At 37.8% G+C, this 22,337-nt stretch overlaps 1 protein-coding gene across 3 annotated transcripts in view; it reads right to left on the bottom strand.

Moving 5' to 3' along the window:
- Positions 1–22,337, bottom strand: part of Il12rb2 (interleukin 12 receptor subunit beta 2) — a 76,825-nt gene that overhangs the window by 19,528 nt on the left and 34,960 nt on the right. For all 3 annotated transcript variants that reach the window (XM_026408986.2, XM_026408992.2, XM_026409001.2), the window contains exons 8-9: positions 21,325–21,544; positions 4,082–4,282 (exon numbers count right to left, since the gene is read on the bottom strand). In XM_026408986.2, coding sequence (XP_026264771.2) covers positions 4,082–4,282; positions 21,325–21,544 — 421 coding nt within the window. The remainder of the gene's footprint in view (positions 1–4,081; positions 4,283–21,324; positions 21,545–22,337) is intronic.

The raw sequence follows: 22,337 nt of genomic DNA, 5'->3' as shown, positions 1-22,337 counted from the left end.
TTGAAGGAAAAAAAACCTCTGACTTCTACAAAGAAATCATTTGTTGTTTACAAGAAAGTGGGGCTGGCATTTTGCAGGCACAGCACCTGAGTAGCTTTTCTAATGCCACGATGCTTATCAGGATCTGAGAGGGTGGCTCCAGATGGCACAGTGGGGATGACTAACCAGGGCACTCTCAGTGCAACCCGACCCCTTGCTCCTGCCTGGCCTCCCCTCCCTTGTTCCACTTAGGTCTCCAAGTTGCTTCACAGCCTGGAGATTTGGATGAGTCCCAGGAATGCTAATGCTCCTTCCCAGCTTTTAAAGAGCCACACTGCCCTTTATTGTCAGTCATGAAGCTTATTGGCAAGTTCCTCTTCCATCCCCAAACTCCTATTTCCACTAATCTCAAGAGTTCTGCTGCCTGTAAAAAAAAAAAAAAAAAAAAACAAGAAACAAACAAACAAAAAACCCTTGCCCCCATATATTCTGCCCATGATATATCTTCAAATTCCAAATGAAATTTGAAAGGAAAAAGAGAGATAATCCCTGCTAGGTAACTAACTATAGTAGCAGGAGGTCAAAGTAAGAACTCTCCAATATTGTTTAATGCTCTGCTGACAGATTGCTAGAGTTCCTTACACTGACAATTGATTGAAGTTCAAGGTCTTCTTTGGGGGAGCAGAGGAATTCTACATGATAGAATAATTTACTAAATTGGATGTGTTTTTATAAAAATCCATTGTTCCTAAATGTTCCAGTAAGTAGGCAGCACACAAAGCAACCAGTCCTGTCAGAAGAGATCACAAATTGGAAAGCACGCCATGGGCGATTTCCAATTCCAATTTGTGAACCAAACGAAATGGAGAAAAGAACCCTCGACAGCCCTAGTCCCATAATCCAAAGATTATCTGTGGGTGGCATCCAGACTAAGAGGTTCAAAGGGCCACAGAGGATATGGAATCATATTTCATCTGGGAAGGTTCTGGTGTGGCTTTCTGCTCCCAGTACCTGGCTGTTCTACCTTTAGTCATGGAAGGTGCCAGTGAATATGCCAGATGGAGATCTGGTAATTCCAGAAGAGCTCACTAGGTTCTAGGTTCCATGCTGAGTCAGAGCAGCAGCCTTGGGAACTGCCATATCAGATGTTGTGGGTTTCTTCCTGTGAATGGGCCACCCTTAGTGGAGGAGGGAAAACATGGGGCTCCATAACTCAGCTGTGTTACCATTTCCAAAGACAGTAGAACTCCAGCAAGGCTTGTTCCCTGGTTCTGTTCAATTTTTCTGACTGATTCTGTATGAAAGTTCCCTAATCACATCTGCCCCACATTTTAAGAACCTTGGAAAAAGTCCCTACTCCTAAGACCTTCATTTAGTCCCCCCCCCCCCGTTTTCTTTTAATTTCCTTGCTACAGTGTGGCCCCACCACTTCCACACATACATACACACCTGGTGCCCTTGAGCAAAGGCCCCAGTCCATGTTTAAAAGCCATCTCTTAAGTGGTTTTTCTGCAGAAAGCTAATTTCACCTCTCAAGTGTGAGAGAGAAGGAAGTGAGATGGGAGCAGGCAGAAGAGGGAACCAATTCATCTAGATGTAAGACCAGCCCGGCCCCCATTTCCAGGCACTGTACTGGTGTATATTTGTAAAAGGAATGTTCACATGGTCAGAAGCATTTTCACCCAGCTTTGGCCCCACCAACCTACAATCTAGGCATCAGATCGTATTCTGAACACTCAACTTTGGCCCCAGTCAGAAACTGGGAACAGGTTTTGGTGTGCGACCACTGGCAATGGGGGATCTTACCGACTGGAGAAGGCCCGTTAAAATTCATGGCAAGTATAAATTACTTAATATTTCAAGTGTATATTTCTAGAATCTAACATCGACATACACTGATAGCTAAACAAGTGTTTCCAAGCAGCAAAACTATTTTAATAAAGTCATTTTGCTCATTAGTATGTTAATTTTGTTCAAGTGCATAATTCTAAAGAGCTTAACAACACTTATCTTACTAAGTGCATAAAACATTCTGTATTGTCATCTATTTCATGGTGTTTGTAAAGAATCAGAGGATTTCCAAAGAAGGAACTATGGGGCAAATGGTTCAAACTGTCCACCATGATGAGTCCTGATATAGTTTGTAATACTAGCTTACAATTTCACAGTTCAGTGAATGCTTTTTCTATCCACAGTTCTGTCTGATTTGACAGGCAGAACAGTCCTGAAAGAGAATTGGTTCTACTGCAAAAACTTGGGATGATGCCTTGAGAGGTAATTGATTGTCCTATTAGAGACCATCAAAGTTGCTTCTCAAAATTGATACCTGTCTTCTTTTAATTTCCATTTGGGATTTAGGCTTGTTCTCCAGGGACAGCAAAAGAAACACACTTTTTTTTTGTTTTTTTGAGACAGGGCCTCACCATGGTGTCTAGTTTAGCCTCCAACTCCTGGGCTCTAGTGGTCCTCCTTGCTCAGCCACCTGAGTAACTGAGACTACAGGCACCCCAATTTTATGCCCATACTTGTTTAAAAGAAGCAACAGCCATACCATCAACCAGCCCCTTCCCCCCACCCACCCACATACCTAGAATTCTCTTCTATAGGCTAAATGGATTTGAAGTTTTAGTCTCCCAATGACTTGCTCACCTTTCTTTGGAAGTTTGCTAGGTTATATATGCAGTGTTCTCTTTAAGGGTGATGATTAAAACTTAACCTACTAGAAGTTTAGGCAGCCAGACTATAAAAGGGGCACACAGTTAAGGACCAGCTCATGTATCATTATACTCTGTGCCCTGTTTATTTTATCATACAAATCTTGGGTCCTTAAGAAGGGTGTACAACATCCTCCTGGACAGGTGTAATGATTGTCATGGTGCAATGAAAATATGGGATCTAGAGCCTGCAGACCTATTAAACTCTTAGGTCTGAACATTTAATAATAACATTATGATAACTAAATTATTGTGTACTTAATGTATGTTGGGCCCCATTCAAAACATTTTCCATGTTAATTCAGTTAGCTCTCACAGCAATCCAATGAAGTAATACCGTGCTCATTTTTCAGATGAGGAAACTGAGGCACACAAGTTAAGTAATTTGCCCTAGATCACACAAGCTATTTGTGACATGAGCCAGGACTCAGACCCAGGTAGTGTAGCTGCAGACCCAGAACTTAGAATCACTAGGCTGTGCTTGAAATAACTAATTAACCAAGTTCTGTTCAAACATGTAAATGTATTTTCAGATGTTTTCTCTCACTTGATTCTAACCACTGACACATTCAGAACTTGAGGAATAGGGACACCCGTTATCATACAGACAATTCTGGATTTATTATCACAGCAATGATAAGTAGCAGAATAGGAAATGAAAGATCCCCTTTCTCATCTGTATGATGGATTCAAAATAAAGACTGTTCATCTGCATGATTGTTTTGAGTTGAACAAATTTCCCAAAGGAATTTCTTCCCCATCCTAGACAGAGTTATCTGTCCTTGAGCACTCACCCATCCTAGGAATGAAATAATCCAGATTTTGGGGATAGTACCAGAAGATCTCGGAAATGACTGTCTCCCAAATTAACAAGTGGATTTTAACTCCAACAGAAAACATGTGGAGTGTAGCCTTTGAATCACCTCTTCAAAAACCCACGGTTCCTGCTGATGGGCAGAATCACAGCATTTGGGATAGGAGTCCCTGTGTTTCTCCTTTGCTAGCAAAGCAATAAACCTTCTCTTTCCTTTTTCTACCAAAAAAAAAAAAAAAAAAAAAAAATTCAAAGGTAAAAGTACCTATCACACTGACAGGTCAGCTTAGCTCTTAGCATAATCTTTGGGTTCAAGTACATTCATCTTCTTAGGCACTGTGCTAGGGGTACGATTTTTCCATAAATATCAGTTTTTTTTAGTCAACACATTGACCTTTTATGATTCTGGTGGTGTATTCTGCGGTGCTTTCTTCATGGACTTAGGTTGTCACTATCCATTGTCATCCTGGGTTATCATGTCATTTGAAGGCAAGGTTCTGGATCCTGGTCTGCAGCTTCCCCAAACAAATGTGAACTTGGTAGCTTGCTAAGGTGAAAGTGAACAATTCAGTACCTGAAATCAGAGCTGACATATTGTAGGGGGGCACCCACAGCCAGCTTGGAGGAGGTTGTGTGCTGCCCAAGAGATGGAGCGCCCTCCATTCCACCACGTACTGCTGAACGGCTGAGGCAGCTTTCTCGGGGGCCTGCCAGGTCACCACAATGCCACCTACATCCTCCGAATATGCAGAGACCTGGTGAGGAGCCAGCAATCCTTTAGAGGGGAAAAAGAGGCGGGACAAAATCAGAATAGATAAAGGTAGAAAAACACAACAGCTCATCCCAGCCAAGTTTTAGGAAGAACCAATCTCTTGCTCTTTTTGCGGGGGGAGTACCAGGGATTGAACTCAGGGGCACTCAACCAGTGAGCCACAACCCCAGCTCCTTTTATATTTTATTTTGAACAAAGTCTTGCTAAGTTGCTTAGGGCCTTGCTAAGTTGCTGGCTTTGAACTCTTGATGCTCCTGCCTCAGTCTCCTGAGCTGCTGGGGTTACAGGCTTGTGCATTACAGGCCACCACGCCCTGCCCAATCTCTCTTTAAGGACTTCAGCACCGCAGATTTAGGGTCTCTCTACTTCTCAGACTCTGGAGAATTAGCACTGCCAGCTCTTGCAAAGATGGCGTGGAATTATATGTAGAGTTATTATCCTCCTTGTGCTTCATTCGTCTTTCCACTCCTGTGTGCCCCAAGTGCCTATTCTAGGGAATATAATACCATATGATTCTAGATGTGTCCTTGAAAATTAGTGTGGATTTGTGCTTGTGTGTTGTGTTTTCATGAACGTATTAGATTATTGAGAGCTCTTTCATCTAAGGCTTTTTCTAACTTGTTTTCACTGGGACATATCTATTATGCTGCTATATGGAAATCCAGCTCTTTCCTTCAAACAGCTGCCTAAACCCTTTCCTTGTCCAGTCTCCAAGTGACCAGATGGAGGTTCCTTCCTGCTCTTGGCCAGTACAGACAGGGATGCAGGAAACGATCTCTTACATGACCTCTTGTGCAGCTGTGCATTTCTGGATATTTGTGCACAGCTGTAGAGTTAATTCACATACAATTTCACTTAATACTAAGTGAACTGAGGTCAATCTGTAAAATAGCCAGTTGAGTTGGGGATTTAGCTCAGTGGTAGTGCACTTGCCTGGCATGTACAAAGGCCCTGGATTTGACTCCCAGCTCCACAAACATATATATATATATATAGTCATTTGATGCTCCAACAAGATTAACATGAGGGTTCTCATTCTTCCATCAGCCCTTGATATTTGGATTTCCTAATTTTTGCCAATTTGAAATGTGTGAAATAATACTTGATGGTGTTCTTTTCATTTTTCTGATTTTTTGTGAAGCTGAGCTTTTCTTCACCAATTACTCACTGTTCAACTTTGTCCTTCTTTAACTGCCTATTCATAAATGTCACTCATTTTTTTCTGTTGAGTTTCCTGTTTTCTCTGATTGGCAGAAATAGCTTTTATGTTCTAAGTATTATTCATTTATCGGTTTTCAACACTTTTACTCCAGTCTGTTAATTTTCTGATAACTTTATCATGTGTTTGTCCCACATATATAGCTACATTGATGTTGGTAAATTTATCCATGGTTTGGGCATTTTGAGTCTTATTTATAAAATCCTCCCCTCTACAGTCATGAATATACTCAGTTATGTTTTGTCCTCTTGGCTTTTATTTATATTTTTATTTTTATTTTTTTTTTTTTAGTTTTATCTTTTTACATTGAGACTTTTAGTTCAAATCCATCCAAGGGGTTATTTATTTATTTATTTTATGGTAGCAGGGATTGAACTCAGGGGTACTTGACCACTGAGCCACATCCCCACCCCTGTTTTGTATTTTATTTAGAGACAGGGTCTCACTGAGTTGCTTAGTACCTTGCAGTTGCTGAGGCTGGATTTGAACTCATAATCCTCCTGTCTCAGCCTCCTGAGCTGCTGGGCCAAGGGGTTATATTTTTAAAGGGAATATATTTATTATTATTATTATTATTATTATCATATTTATTTACTTTGCAGTGCTGGGGATTGAACCCAGGGCCTTGTGCATTCTAGATTGGTGCTCTACAATTGAGCTATAGCCCAGCTCTACTTTATTATTAATCCACACAGTGAGTTAATTTTTCCAAATATTTGGCATCCTATACTTATCAAACACTAAGTTATAGTTTAACTTAGGGATACTTGATACTATTAAAATATTAAATCATCCCATTCATAAATATGCTATTTTGATGAAGTTATTCAGATCTCCTCTGATGTGTGTGTGTGTTGTGTGTGTGTGTGTGTTTAGATATGGTCTTACTCTGTTGTCCGTGTGTTGCCCAGGGTGGCCTTGAACTCCTGATTCCCTCGTCCCTACCACCCATGTAGCTGGGACTCTAGGCTCAGGATACCATACCCTGCCTTTCTTTGATATCTTTTAATGGAGTTTTAAAAACTCCTTCTTTTTTTTAATTTTTTTTTTTTTTTTTTTTTTTTTTTAGTTGTAGATGGACACAACACCCTTGTTTATTCTTATGTGGTGCCAGGATCGAACCCAGTGCCTCACGCATGCTAGACAAGAGCTCTACCACTGAGCCACAATCCCAGCCCTAAAAATTCCTTCTTAAAGTGTTTGTATATTCTTCATTAGCTTAATTCCTAGACACTTTATACTTTTAGTTTGTTATTTAAGTGACATTTAATTTTCCATTACTTATTCTACTATTAATGACTTGTGTGTGTTATTCTTATTTCTGGCAAACTTGCTACACTCTCTAATTAGCGTTAATAATTTGTTTCCTGGCCTTGCTGAATGTTACATGTAAATAATCTTTTTTTTTTATTGGTCGTTCATAACATTACATAGTTCTTAATACATCATATTACACGGTTTGATTCAAGTGGGTTATGAACTCCCAATTATACCCCATATACAGATTGCTGAATCACATCAGTTACCCTTCCATTGATTGACATATTGCCTTTCTAGTGTCTGATGTATTCTGCTGTCTGTCCTATTCTCTACTATCCCCCCTCCCCTCCCCTCCCCTCCCCTTTTCTCTCTCTACCCCTTCTACTGTAAATCATTTCTTCCATTTGTATTATCTTGTCTTGCCCCTCCTTTCCTCTTATATGTCATTTTGTATAACCCTGAGGATCGCCTTCCATTTCCATGCAATTTCCCTTCTCACTCCCTTTCCCTCCCACCTCTCATCCCTGTTTAATGTAAATCTTCTTCTCAAGCACTTCGTCCCTACCCTGTCCTTGTTTACTCCCCTTATATCAATGGAGTCATTTGGTATTTGTTTTTTAATGATTGACTAGCTTCACTTAGCATAATCTGCTCTAATGCCATCCATTTCCCTCCAAATTCTATGATTTTGTCATTTTTTAATGCAGAGTAATACTCCATAGTGTATAAATGCCACATTTTTTTTTATCCATTCATCTATTGAAGGGCATCTAGGCTGGTTCCACAGTCTTGCTATCGTGAATTGAGCTGCTATGAACATCGATGTAGCAGTGTCCCTGTAGCATGCTCTTATTAGGGCTTTAGGGAATAGACCGAGAAGGGGAATAGCTGGGTCAAATGGTTTCCGAGAAATGGTTTCCAGCTTTCCGAGAAATCTCCATACTGCTTTCCAAATTGGCTGCACCAATTTGCAGTCCCACCAGCAATGAACAAGAGTGCCCTTTTCCCCGCATCCTCTCCAGCACTTATTGTTGTTTGACTTCCTAATGGCTGCCAATCTTACTGGAGTGAGATGGTATCTTAGGGTAGTTTTGATTTGCATTTCTCTGACTGCTAGCGATGGTGAGCATTTTTTCATGTACTTGTTGATTGATTGTATGTCCTCCTCTGAGAAGTGTCTGTTCAGGTCCTTGGCCCATTTATTGACTGGGTTATTTGTTATCTTATTGTCTAATTTTTTGAGTTCTTTGTATATTCTGGTTATTAGGGCTCTATCTGAAGTGTGTGGAGTAAAGATTTGTTCCCAGGATGTAGGCTCCCTGTTTATCTCTCTTATTGTTTCTTTTGCTGAGAAAAAACTTTTTAGTTTGAGTAAGTCCCATTTGTTGATTCTAGTTGTTAACTCTAGCGCTATGGGTGTCCTATTGAGGAATTTGGAGCCCGATCCCACAGCGTGTAGATCATAACCAACTTTTTCTTCTATCAGATGCCATGTCTCTGATTTAATATCAAGCTCCTTGATCCATTTTGAGTTAACTTTTGTGCATGGCGAGAGATAGGGATTCAGATTCATTTTGATGCAAATGGATTTCCAGTTTTCCCAGCACCATTTGTTGAAGATGCTATCCTTCCTCCATTGCATGCTTTTAGCCCCTTTATCAAATATAAGATAGTTGTAGTTTTGTGGATTGGTTGCTGTGTCCTCTATTCTGTACCATTGGTCCACCCGCCTGTTTTGGTACCAGTACCATGCTGTTTTTGTTACTATTGCTCTGTAGTATAGTTTGAAGTCTGGTATCGCTATACCGCCTGATTCACACTTCCTGCTTAGCATTGTTTTTGCTATTCTGGGTCTTTTATTATTCCATATGAATTTCATGATTCTTTTATCTATTTCTACAAGATATGCTGTTGGGATTTTGATTGGCATTGCATTGAACTTATAGAGAACTTTTGGTAATATCGCCATTTTGATGATGTTAGTTCTGCCTATCCATGAGCAGGGTATATTTTTCCATCTTCTAAGGTCTTCTTCTATGTCTTTCTTTAGGGTTCTGTAATTTTCATTGTATAAATCTTTCACCTCTTTTGTTAGGTTGATTCCCAAGTATTTTATTTTTGGGGGGGATATTGTGAATGGAGTAGTTGTCCTCATTTCCGTTTCAGAGGATTTGTCGCTGATATACAGGAATGCCTTTGATTTATGCGTGTTGATCTTATATCCTGCCACTTTGCTGAATTCATTTATTAGCTCTAATAGCTTCTTTGTAGACCCTTTTGGGTCTGCTAGGTATAGAATCATATCAACTGCAAATAGTGATAATTTAAGTTCTTCTTTTCCTATTTTTATGCCTTTAATTTCTTTCGTCTGCCTAATTGCTCTGGCCAGTGTTTCGAGGACTATGTTGAACAGAAGTGGTGAGAGAGGGCATCCCTGTCTTGTACCAGATTTTAGAGGGAATGCCTTCAATTTTTCTCCATTCAGAATGATGCTGGCCTGTGGCTTATCATAGATTGCTTTTACAATGTTGAGGTATGATCCAGTTATCCCTAATTTTTCTAGAGTTTTGAACATAAAGGGATGCTGTACTTTGTTGAATGCTTTTTCTGCATCTATCGAGATGATCATATGGTTCTTATTTTTAAGTCTATTGATGTGGTGAATAACATTTATTGATTTCCGTATATTGAACCAGCCTTGCATCCCAGGGATGAATCCTACTTGATCATGGTGTATAATTTTTTTGATATGTATTTGAATCCGATTTGCCAGAATTTTATTGAGGATTTTTGCATCAAGGTTCATTAGAGATATTGGTCTGTAGTTTTCTTTCTTTGAAGTGTCTTTTTCTGGTTTCGGAATCAGGGTGATGTAAATAATCTTATTAGCTGCACACTTAAGATATCACTTCCTTCAAACCCTCCTATTAAATCTCGTTTCCTTCTTTGTTTTTATGTTGTTGCTAATTTTAAAGAGAATGTGCTTGTACCTCTTATTTTTCTTTTTTGGTAATACTGGGATTTAATCCAAGGCCTTGTACAACCTAGGTAAGCACTTTACCACTGAGCTATATCCCAAGCCCTTTGTTATTTTTTCAATTTTTTTTTTTTTTAGCTGTTGATGGACCTTTATTTATTTATTTATTTATTTATTTATATGCAGTGCTGAGAATCTAACCCCGTGTCTCATACATGCCAGGTAAGTGCTCTACCACTGAGCCACACCCCCATCCCAGCTTTGTTATTTGAGACAGGGTCTCACTATGTTGCCCTGACTGTCCTTGAACGTGCAACCTCCTGTCTCAGCTTCCCAAGCAGCTGGGATTACAGGTATGCCTTTATCTCTTCATCAAGACGAGGTATCCTCAAGCTTTTGGTAGAGAATCTTTTAAAAAGCTAAAATGTTTTATTCATTAGTTTTTATTTTTATTTTTTTTACTAGTTTTATTTTTTATTGTTGGTTGTTCAAAACATTACATAGTTCTTGATATATCATATTTCACACTTTGATTCAAGTGGGTTATGAACTCCCATTTTTACCCCGTATACAGATTACAGAATCACATCAGTTACACTTCCATTGATTTACATATTGCCATACTAGTGTCTGTTGTATTAGTTTTTAAAGAGCTTTTATTTTTACAAAAAATCCTGTTAATTTACAATTGATGGTTTTGCTTGGTTTATGGTGCTAAGATCTGAACCCAGGGCCTTGTACATGACAGGCAAGTACACTGCTGCTGAGCTACACTCCCAGCTCCCTAAAGGCTTTTTTAACTAAATATATCTTCTACATCTGGTAATAGCATATCATTTTTTTTGGGTATTAATGTGATAAATTACATTGACATATTTTTCTATTATTAACCATCCTGTATTCCTGGGATTAACCCTACTTGATCATTCTGTACTTTTCTTTCTCTCTCTCTTTTTTAATAAGAACAAGAGCCTTTTAAGTATTTTTGAATTTTAGGTGGACACAATATCTTTATTTTATATTTGTGTGGTGCTGAGGATCGAACCCAGTGCCTTATGCATACTAGGCAAGTACTCGACCACTGAGCTACAACCCCGGCCCCATTTCTTTCCTTTTTTTTTTTTAAAGTGAATTTTAGCAACAGTTTTAGGTTCACAATGAAAATGAGCAGAATAGGATTTCTCATCTACTTCCCACCCCTCCACATATGAACAGCCACCTCCTCTCTCCAGCTCTGGGATGGGAGGAGTCTGTTTGTTGCAAATGTCAAACATACATTGACACATCGTTATCCCCCGAAGTCCATAGTCTACATTAAGACTTCTTCGCTTTTGGTATTATACATCCCATGGGCTTTGACAAATGCATAATGACATGTATTCTTCATCACAGCCTCATTTAGAATTATTTCCCGGCACTAAAAACCCTCTGTGTTACACATATTTATCTTCCCTCCCCCACAACCTTTGCAACAACTGATCTTTTTACTTTCTGCATAGTTTTGCCTTTTCCAGAATATCACATAGTTGGAATCACACAGCATAGAGCCTTTTGAAATTTGTTTCTTTCATTTATGTCATGATTTGGATGTGGCTTGTCCCCCAAAAGTTCACATATTGGGGGCTTGGTCCCTAGTGTGGCAGTATTGAGAGGTGATGACCTTTAGGGTTGGGGTCTAGTGGGAGGTGGTTAGGTGATTGCAGGTCCTGCCCTTGCCAGAGATAATGCTGGTTTCCAGGACAGAGTTAATTCTCACAAGAGTGAGTTGTTATAAAAGAGCAAGCCTGACCCCAGATCACCCTCTGGCTTCCTTTCTTGCCATGTGATCCTCCCCTTATATGTGCCCCCTTCACAATGTTATCATTGTGACAGAGCCAAGGTGGCCCTCATCATAGCTGAGCAAATCTTCAAAACTGTGAGCTAAAAAATCTCTTTTCCTTTGTATATTATCTAGCCTCAGGTGTTTTTGTTACCCCAATGGAAAATAGACTAATATGACTCAGTAACAGATATTTAGGGTTCCTCCATATCTTTTCCTGGCTTGAGAGTTTTTTTTTTAACTCCAGAATAATAGTTAATTGTCTAGAAGTACCACTATTTATTTATTTCTCCATTCACCTACCAAATGTATCTTGGTTTCTTCCAAGTTTGGGAAGTTAGGAACAAAACTGCTGTAAACATTCACATGCAGGTATTTTAGTGGACATAAGTTTTGAACTCATTTGGAGAAATACTAAAAAGTATGATTATTGAATCATATGATAAGAATGTTTAGTTTTGTAAGCAACTGCCGAACTATCTTTCAAAGGGTCTGTACCATTTTGCATTCCCATCAGTAATGAGTAGGTCTTTGTTGCTCCACATCCTTGCTGACATTTCATGTTTCAGTATTTTGAGTTTTTTCCAACAGTGATATTTATTATTATTTAATTTGTAATTTTCTAATGACATGTGATTTCGAGCATGTTTTCTTTTTCGGTACTGGGATTGAACCCAGGGGTGTTTACCACTGAGCCGCATCCCAGCCTTTCTTTGTATTTTATTTAGAGATAGGGTTGAGTTGCTTAGGGTCTCGATAAGTTGCTGAGGCTGGCTTTGAACTCCTGATCCTCCTGTTTCAGCCTCCCAAGCTGCTGGGATTACAGGCATGCGCCACCGTGCCTGGCTATAGTTTTCCTTCTACAATTAAGTCTATGGTGCACTTTAAGCTGATTTTTACGAAAAGTTAAGGTCTTTGCCTTTCTAATCACTTGTTTATCCTTTGATATTGATGGGATTGATAGTGATAACCCCCTTTTATTTCTGAAGTTGTTAATTTGCGTATACCCCACTGTTTTATTTGTTCTGGCTACAGATTCATTACTTTTATTGATTTTTCCAAAGTACTAGCTTCTAGTTTTGTTGATATTTTTTCTTTCTTTGCTTACTCCCAGCTTAATCTTTAATTTTTTGGGTTTTTTTTAGTTATACATGACAGTAGAATGTATTTTGATATTTCATACATACATGGAGTATAACTTCCCATTCTTGTGGTTGAACATGATGTGAAGTTACATTGGTCGTGTAATTGATTCATTCTACTATGTTCCCTATTCCCATACCTTCTCCCTTCCCTTTGTTCCCCTTTGTCTAATCCAGTGAACCTCTAATCCCCCCGCTACTGGCCCCCTTTATTGTCAGTTAGCATCTACATATCAGAAAGTACATTCAGCCTTTGGTTTTTTAGGATTGGCTTATTTCACTTAGCATAATGGTCTCTAGTTCCATCCATTTGTCAGCAAATGACATAATTTCATTCTCCTTTATGGCTGAATCCATATGGTAATAGTCCATGTGCACATATAACACATTTTCTTTACCCATTCACCTGTTGAACGGCACCTAGGTTGGTTCCATAGTTTAGCTATTGTGAATTGAGCTGCTATAAACATTGATGTGGCTGCATCAGTGTAGTATGCTGATTTTAAGTTCTTTGGGTATAAGCCAAGGAGTAGGATAATTGAGTCAAATGATGGTTCCATTCCAAGTTTTTAAAGAAGTCTCCACACTGCTTTCCAAAGTGGTTGCACCAATTTGCAGTCCCACCTGCAATGCTTGAGTGTACCTTTCCCCCTACTTCCTGCAACATTTATTGTTGCTTGTATTCTTGGTAATTGCCATTCTGACTATAGTGCCCAGCTTACTCTTCCAGTTTCCCTTTTTCTAGTTTCCTGAAGTGGAAGTGTAGATGGTCAATTTTAGATCTTTCTTTTCTTTTTTCTAATAAATGCTTTTAATGCTATACATTTTCCTCTATGCTTTCACCTTATCCCATAAAATTTGTTAAATTGTGTTTTCATTTTTATTTTCATTCTCATTTAGTTGAACATATTTTTAAGTTTCTCTTGAGATTTTTTGTTGATGCACGTTATTTAGAATTCTTTTGTTTAATCCCCAAGTATTTTGAATTTTACAGTTATCTTTTTGTAATTGACTTCTAGTTTAATTTTGTTGTGGTCTGACAGCAGACATTGTGTGATTTCTACTTTTTAAAATTCATGAAAATACATGCTATGGCCAGAATTTGGCCTATCTTATTGAATATGAACATGAGAAGAATATGTATTCTGCTGTTGTTAGATGAAGTAGCCTACAGATGTCCATTATCTTTGGTTGACTGGTGGTATTGTTGAGGTCAACTATGTCCTTGGTGGCTTTCTGTCTTCAGGATCTTCCATTTCTGCTGATCAGGTGTTAAGTCTACAGCTATAATAGTGGATTTAAATATCTCCATGCAGTTCTATCAGTTTTTGCCTCATGTATTTTGATTCCCTGTTGTGGGGCTTATACACCTTAAAATGGTTTTGTCTTCTTGGAAAACTGACTCCTTTGTCATTCTGTCATGACCCCTTTGTCACTGATAACTTCTTTGCTCTGCAGTGTGCTAATACAGCAGCTACTCCAGCTTTCTTTTGATTAGTGTTAACATGGTATATCTTTTGCCATCTCTTTACCTTTAAGCTATATATGTATGTTTAAAGGGTTTCCTGTAGACAAAACAAAAAAACCACCAACTCAGTCTTGTTTTTAATTCACTCTAATAATCTCTGTTTTTTAATGGGTGTATTTATGTCATCGATGTTCAAAGTGATTATTGATATAGTTGGATTAATATCTATCATATTTGCTACTCTTTCCTACCTTTCACCCTGTACTTTGTTCCTTCCTTTCTTGTTTTCCAGACTTTTATGTTTTTTTACCAATTATTTTATATGCTTTCATTTTAGAACATATCCATTATACTTCTTTTTAAACTATATTTAATGCTTGCCCTATTGTTTGCAATGTAATTTAGAACTAATTCAAGTTCACTTTCAAATAACACTCTACTGCTTTGTGGATAGTGCAAGTATCTTATAACAACAAAATAATCCTAATTCCTTCTCTGTCACCTGTCTTATTGCTGCCATTCATTTTACTTACATATAAACATGCATAAGCACACACATACACACATACACACACACACATACAATAATATATTGTTGCTACTGATATTTTGAATAAAGAGCTAAGGATCAATTAAAAATAAGAATAAAGTTTGAATTCTACCATTATTTATTCCTTCTCTGATGTTCTTCCTTAAAAAAAAAGTAAATTTCAGTTTCTACTTTAAACAATTTTTCTTCTCTCTGAAGAACTTCATTTAGCCTTTCTTGCAAAGGCAGGTGTACTGGTCACAAATTCCTTCAATTGTTTGAAGAAAAAGAACACTGCAAAATCTTATTTCTTCTTCAATTTTGATAGATAATTTTACAGGGTTCAGAATTTTAGGTTATTGGGTTCCCCTGCCTCCTCTCAATACTTTTTGATATTTTACTTTCTTCTTGCTTATGTGATTTCTTAGAAGTTTGATGTGATTCTTAGATTTGTGTCCCTATAAGTAAGGATTTTCCCCTGCTGGCTTCTTCCAAATTTTATTTTAAATATTCTGCAGTTCTAATGATATGCCTAGATATAAGTTGTGATGGGTTTTTTCTTTCTTTCTTTCTTTCTTTTTTTTTTTTTGTGGTGCTCTGTATTGAACCCAGGATCTTAGGCATGTGAGTCAGGCACTCTACCAACTGAGCTATTCTGTCTTTGTTTCTTAAAGCATTTATCCTATTTGGTGTTCTTTTATACATGTATGATTTCTGATGTAACTTGAAAATTTTTCATCATTGCATTTTCAATATGTATTTGGTTCTTTTTTCCCCTTCTAGTATTTTTATTATTTTGGGTATCTTACACATTTTGTAGCCATTCCACTGTTTTTGTGTAATGTTTGTTTTTTTTTTTTTTTTTTTGCTTGTTAGCTTTTTTTAAATTTACTGTTCAGATTAGAAGTTTCTAATGTAATATCTTCACACTAAGAGATTCCTTCCTCAGTCATGTCCTGTGTACTAATAAGTCCATCAAAGACATCCTTCGTTTTGACTACAGTGTTTTTGATCTCTAACATTTCTTTTTGATTCTTTCTTAGAATTTCCATCTGTTTGATTATATTACTGATCTCCTCTTGTGTGTTTTCTCCTTTATCCATTAAAATATTTAGTATATTAATCATAGTTGTTTTAAATTCCAGGTCTGATAATTCCACCATCTGTGCTGTATCCAAGTAAGGTTCTGATGCTTGCTCTTCTCAAAACTGTGGTTTTGTTTGTTTATGTATTTTAGTATGCCTTGTATTTTTTCTTTTTCTTTTCTTTCTTTCTTTCTTTTTTTTTTTTTTTTTTTGTGAAGGGCACATATAATGTACCAAATAAATGAAACTGCATGAGTGGACATTTAGTAAGGTGGAAAGATGTAGAGCAGGGAAGCATTCTGTAGACCTGTGATTAGGTCTCAGTCTGTTAGTGAGCCTGTGTCCCTGTACTGTGAACTGTGAAAATGCTTCTCAGTCCCTCCCACCTCCCTTAGGTGCTTGCCTGTCTGTCTTTTCAATTCTGGGGGCAGTGATTCCTTCTGTGACTTGACTTCTCTGGTGGATCAAATAATTGTTGATTTCTTTCAGTTTGTTCATCTTTTTACCTGTGTTAGGAAAGAGTAATGACTTCTAAGTGTTTTATATGATCTACTGGAAACTGGAATTATTGGCATGAATTTTTAATACATGTATTGGATTCAAATTGCTAATAATTCATTTAGGTTATGTATTAATGTGTCAAAGTTGACAAGTGATCTAGCCAAAAATTTCTCTTATACCGTCTTTATCTGTTTTTACTATCAAAATTAAATTAGCCCCATAAAATAGGTTGAACAGCTTTCCTTATTTTCTATTTTCTGTAACAACTTGAATAACATAGAAGTTTTTTTGGGGAGTCCAGTTATAAAACTGTTGGGCCTGGGTTTTATTTATTTATTTTTTATTTTGAGAGCATGGAGGTACAAATAAGTTTTTATTTTTTATTTTTATTTTTTTAAATTTTTTTAAATATTTATTATTTTTAGTTCTCGGCAGACACAACATCTTTGTTGGTATGTGGTGCTGAGGATCGAACCCGGGCCGCACGCATGCCAGGCGAGCGCGCTACTGCTTGAGCCACATCCCCAGCCCAACAAATAAGTTTTTAAATCTTATTTCAACATTTTTTTTTAAATATTTATTTATTTTTTAGTTCTCGGCGGACACAACATCTTCGTTGGTATGTGGTGCTGAGGATCGAACCCGGGTCGCATGCATGCCAGGCGAGCGCGCTACTGCTTGAGCCACATCCCCAGCCCCTTATTTCAACATTTTAAATGGTTACAATAACATTTTAAAGGATTATAGTTCAGGGATTTTTTTTTTCTTTCTGGTTATTTGTTTATTTATTTACTTAAGATTGGAAGTTGCTATGTTACCCAGGCTGGCCTCAACCTCATGATCCTCCAGCCTCAGCCTCCCAAGTAGCTACAGGCATGCACCACAGTACCTGGCTACAATTAAGCTTTTAAAAAGTTTCTTCTGGTACTAATTTTAACATTTTGCATTTTTCACAATGTTATTTATTTCATCTAGATTGTAAAGTTTGCCAGGGGAAAATATGTTTACCAATGTTTTATTTGGCCCTCTCCCTCTCTCTCTTTCATCCAGTTGATTTGATCAGAGGTTTATCTATCTATCTTGTTTAGGTTTTATCAACTATTTTTATTGGGCTTTAAAATATTATTGTTACTGCCTATTTTGGTTTTCCATTAGGGAGTATGTTTTATTGTCTTGGATTGATGGGCAGAGTTGTTCTTTTTCTCTGGGGAGAGGAACAAAAGCTTAACTGTAGCTCATGGTTCTCCAGGTAAATTTAGGAAGTTTCAGGGCGAAAGCTGCAGTCTAGAGACCCAGTAGTGATGCACCTGTTCCCAGATTCCTGATTCATGCATGGCACCCCCAGAATCTGTCAGTGCTTTTATAGCAAGCACTGCTTTTCATGAGGAGGTGGGCTGTTGCTCTAACTGCTAGGCCCATTTATGAATGTACCAACCTCTGACTCCTATAATTTCAGGAGCTCTTGAGCACAGGCACTAGGTCTCTGCAATATTAAACAAATTTTACTTATTCTCCCCCACTGCTAGTTCTTCCTTTAAACTTAAAGCTTGCTCAATTCTCACTTTATAAAAACGCTCACACTTGCACACCTGCGCTCACTTACCTGGCTAACACCAGTTTGCCTCTTCCTACTCAGTAAGGCCATGCTTTGGTTCTTTGTTTCTAGCACTCCTGTGCATGGCTCCGATCTCACACTTATACTGACTACAGTTAAGTTGTTTTTACATCCATCTCTTCTTCTACTTGGGTAAAGGTACCTTGAGAACCTAGATCTTGCATTTGGTGTTTTTTTTTTTTTTTTTTTTTTTACCTATGGCTGAATTTAATTTACCTTATATAATATATACTCAGTAAATGACTGTTGAGGGAATAAAGCAGAGGTGCACTCTAACATGAGGAAATGTGTCACTTTGGGAAGTTGTCACCAAATTTCAATAAGGACCCTAGAATGGGACCATTACATTTATCAGGTTTATAACCTCGAGGATCATCTGCAATGAGATTTGGAAAGTAAGGTATTCTAATACATTTTGAAAACATCAGTTCAGTATCACAGCATTGACTTTTAAAATTGCATGAGCAATACTTACCCTGGGAAGAAAAAAAATTAAATATAAAAAGCAAAAGGGAAGAAAAGTCACCTGTAATCCCATGATGCAAGAATGACCCTCTGTAAGCATTTTCTTATCTTCTATTAGATTTTCCTTTTACTATGCAAAAGTTATATACTCATGTAAATATACATTTTAAGTGACATTATTTTATGTATACTTTTGAAAATCTCCTTGGTCACTTATAATGTGCATCTTTCCATGTCAATAAAAATATAGTTAAGCTGGATATGGTGGCACACTCCTATAATCCCAGAGACTGGAGAGGCTAAGACAGGAGGGTCATGAGTTCAAAGCCAGCCTCTGCAAAAGTGAGGTGCTAAGCTACTCAGCAAGACCCTGACTCTAAATAAAATACAAAATAGGGCTGGGGATGTAGCTCAGTGGTCAAGTGCCACTGAGTTCAATCCCTGATATCCCCCCATCCCCCCAAATATAGTTACAGTATTACTTTAATGCTTTTGTGGGATTAAGGTAGATAAGCATCAAGGTGTATTTAACCAGTTCATTCTCTACTATTATACATTTAGGTCATTTATAGTGTTTTGCTACTTTAAACAATTTTCCCACAAATGTCTTTGTACTTACATTTTAAACACTTATCTGATTATTTGCTGGTCAAGAAATATGTTCATATTTAAATTTCATTATATATGGTTGAGTTGCTTTCTGGAATGTTGAATCACTTTACACACCTACCAACAGCATACAAGTGTACCTGTTCCCTATGTCTCACCAAGATAGGGTACACTGATTCTGTTTACTCTGTCAGTCTGATTTGGTTTCTCATGATTTTTCTTATTTGTTGGTACCCAGGGGTGTTTTACCCTCAGTTACATCTCTAGTCCTTTTTTATTTTGAGACAGAGTCTCACTAAATTGCTTCGGGCCTCTCTAAATTGTTGAAATTGGACTTGAACTTGTGATCCTGTTGCTTCAGCTCCTGAGTCACTGGGATTACAGGCATATGTCACCCCACCCAGCTGGTTCCTCATGATTTTCCTCTCATTGATTGCTAGTTAAACTATTCATATTTTTCATATCTTTATTGGCTCCTTTTATTTATTTATTTATTTTTGGTACCAGGTATTGAACAAAGGGGCACTTTACCACTGAGCCACATCCTGTCCCTTTTTAAAAAGATTTTTTAAAAATTTTGAGACAGGGTCTTACTAAGTTGCCTAGGGCCTCATTAAACTGCTGAAGCTGGCCTTGAACTTGCAATTCTCCTGGGTTCAAGGCCTCAGCTCCCTGGGTCACTGGGATTACAAGTGTGTGCCATAGCACTCAGCTTTCTTTTTAGAGTGTTCATATCCCCTGATAGCTTATATATTTGAAAAAAAAATATATAGATATATAGATATCTACCTAGCTATAGATATTTTAAAAATATATAGATATCAACTCTATTTATGCTAAAAATGTACTATGTATTTTTCTTCGGTTGCTATTTACTTTGTTGAACTTTATTTACAGTATCTTTTTTTTTTTTTTTTAATTTTTTCTTCCTAGGCATTAAAGTCAAAGTTAATCTGCTTTTTCCTTCAAGGTTTCTGTTTAGGTGCCTTTCCACACGAGGCAGAGAAGACCAACAGCCTACTAAACACCTGCCCCTCATTTTCTTGAACGAGAGAACATGGCTGCCTAAAAGATAGCTCTGAGCCCCCTTTTGTAGTTGGGTACAACCAGGTGACCCATGAAGGCCAACAGGGGCAAGCCCTGCTGTGTGACATGGGGCACAGCTCAAGAGTGAGTCTGAGCCCTTCTCTCTTTCTTCTTTCTGCTGCCTACAGGGAAACAGCTAGAGCTCTAGAAACCATCTTGGACCAATTCCATCTTGAGGATCAAAGCCAAGCTTGGCTGAGGGTAAAAAAGAGGAGCCCAGAGTCCTGATGTCACAAAGCTCTCACACCACCCTGGTCTATCTATCTCTGAACCCCTTTCATGTGAGAGAACAAATAAGTCACTGTAGTCACGCCTTTTGTAAGAATCATTCTAATCTCCTGAGAGTGATTCCTGCCTCATGCCAACTCAAGGTTATTTCAGTGTCTACTTGTACTTTCTTCTAGTCATCTTCATCTACGCCATGTTTTCATCACACGACTGAAAAGATGTGTAATCAGGATTTAACAGTCTACATCAAATAATGTTTTGGTAGAAATTTCTTTGAAATGATGATTGCTAGACTTACACATGCAGAGAATTATTACAGTAAATTTTAAGAGCGGATCTAATTATCGAGTTTTATTCTATGTAGGCAATTTTTTTTTGAAGTTAGGCCAATAATCTTGACATGAAATCCTTTTACAAGCACATCTTGAGAAGTATCTATTTTTTTTTAGCAAATCATGGGATTTTTATCTTGAGAAATTATTTTCAGAGAAGATGACTATAAGTGTGAGACTCTACATAAAGTTGGGAGATTTTTGATGAAGAAAATTGGATACGCACTAAAATTTGTGTAAGGAAGAGATGGAGCATAATAAGATCTTACCATAATTTCATTACAGTCAGAACTTCATTTAAATATTATTGGTTTTAAAATGTTTTGGATATAAGTATAAAATAATATTATTTCTTATAAAACAATATTATATATTATTTTTGTTCTGTAAATATTAGTCTAATTGGAAATTGTTAGCATTTAATTTAGTGTAACTAATATTTCCTCAATTAACATTTATTGAGCACTTGCTGTGTATGGAGGCTCCCAATGACTTGCCCAACCATTAATAGAATTCCTATTTTAGAGAGGAGGAAATTGAAGAGCAGAGGTGCTAATTCACTTGCCCAAACCACTCAGAGGCTGATTGGAAGAGATGGCTGTTAACTTAAAGCCTAAACTTGTGGCTACTCATGTCAGGCCTGCAGGAAAGAAGAGATAAGGAAGACATAGTTTCCCACAGGTAATAGTAAAGAAAATCTGGTACCTTACCTGAGCCACACAGGTCTGTGATATTAATGCGAGTGGGCAGGGAACTGCCTTTTGAATTGGCTGCAGACACAGCTACAGTCCAAATCCCAGTTCTGGGAATAACCCAGGTCCAGAAGTTGTGTCCTGTGATGTTCTGTAGTGTGATTTTCTTCCCTGTCACTTCTTGCAAAGTCACCTGATAGTGAAGGATTTTCCCTCTTGTCTCTGATACACTCAGATTCTGCAACAAAACACATTCATGTACTATTAACTCTCAGATTAAGATCTCTGACTGCTGTGGGCCTGGTCCTCTTGGCTCCTGCTGCAGGCAGCCAAATCTGAGTGACCTTTTCATGTGTATCTCTTCATCTCCACTGTACACTTCATGCAATGACATATCAGCACAACTGCCATTTAAGAAAAAAAAAAATCAGCGTCTTTAAAAAATAATTCTTCAGAACACAGCAATTTTCCTTTCTTGCATCAAAATGAAATGTACTAATGGTAAACAACTTTATCCATCCCATTGAACAAGAATGAACTCAGAAGAACTGAATCTGAACTCCAGTTCTGTCAATCACATGGACCCTGGATGAGGCTCTTAGCAATTGTGGGTCTCTGTTGCTAAATTTATGAAACATACACATCCATACACGTCTAACTTTTTATATAAGAAAGTATCATCCTGCTCAAAACACCAAACACAAGACTTTCAAGAGCTAAACCAGTAAAATCTATACTTAGTGAATTGAATTAGCCATCTGTGCTAGGAAATGAAGAAACTGTTCGTAAATATGTGACTAACAAGTTTTGGAACTGCAAAAATTCCAATTGAGATCATTTGGGAGCAATCCCAGGAAGTAAGCAGAAAACTAATTATTTGTATTGTACCCCTGTTTGGACAAGGACCATGGAAAGCAGAAGCATAGAACATGGAGAGTTGTCAAGCCTAACATTGGCAGTGCCTATCCCTGCCTAGCAGAGGGCAAGGAAGGCTTGGCTTGCCAGGGGTAAGTGGTAGTTTCTTGGCATAA

This window comes from Urocitellus parryii, chromosome 11 (genome assembly GCF_045843805.1).
Source record: "Urocitellus parryii isolate mUroPar1 chromosome 11, mUroPar1.hap1, whole genome shotgun sequence".
Classification (NCBI taxonomy): Eukaryota; Metazoa; Chordata; class Mammalia; order Rodentia; family Sciuridae; genus Urocitellus; species Urocitellus parryii.
This window is presented reverse-complemented; position numbering and strand designations above follow the sequence as displayed.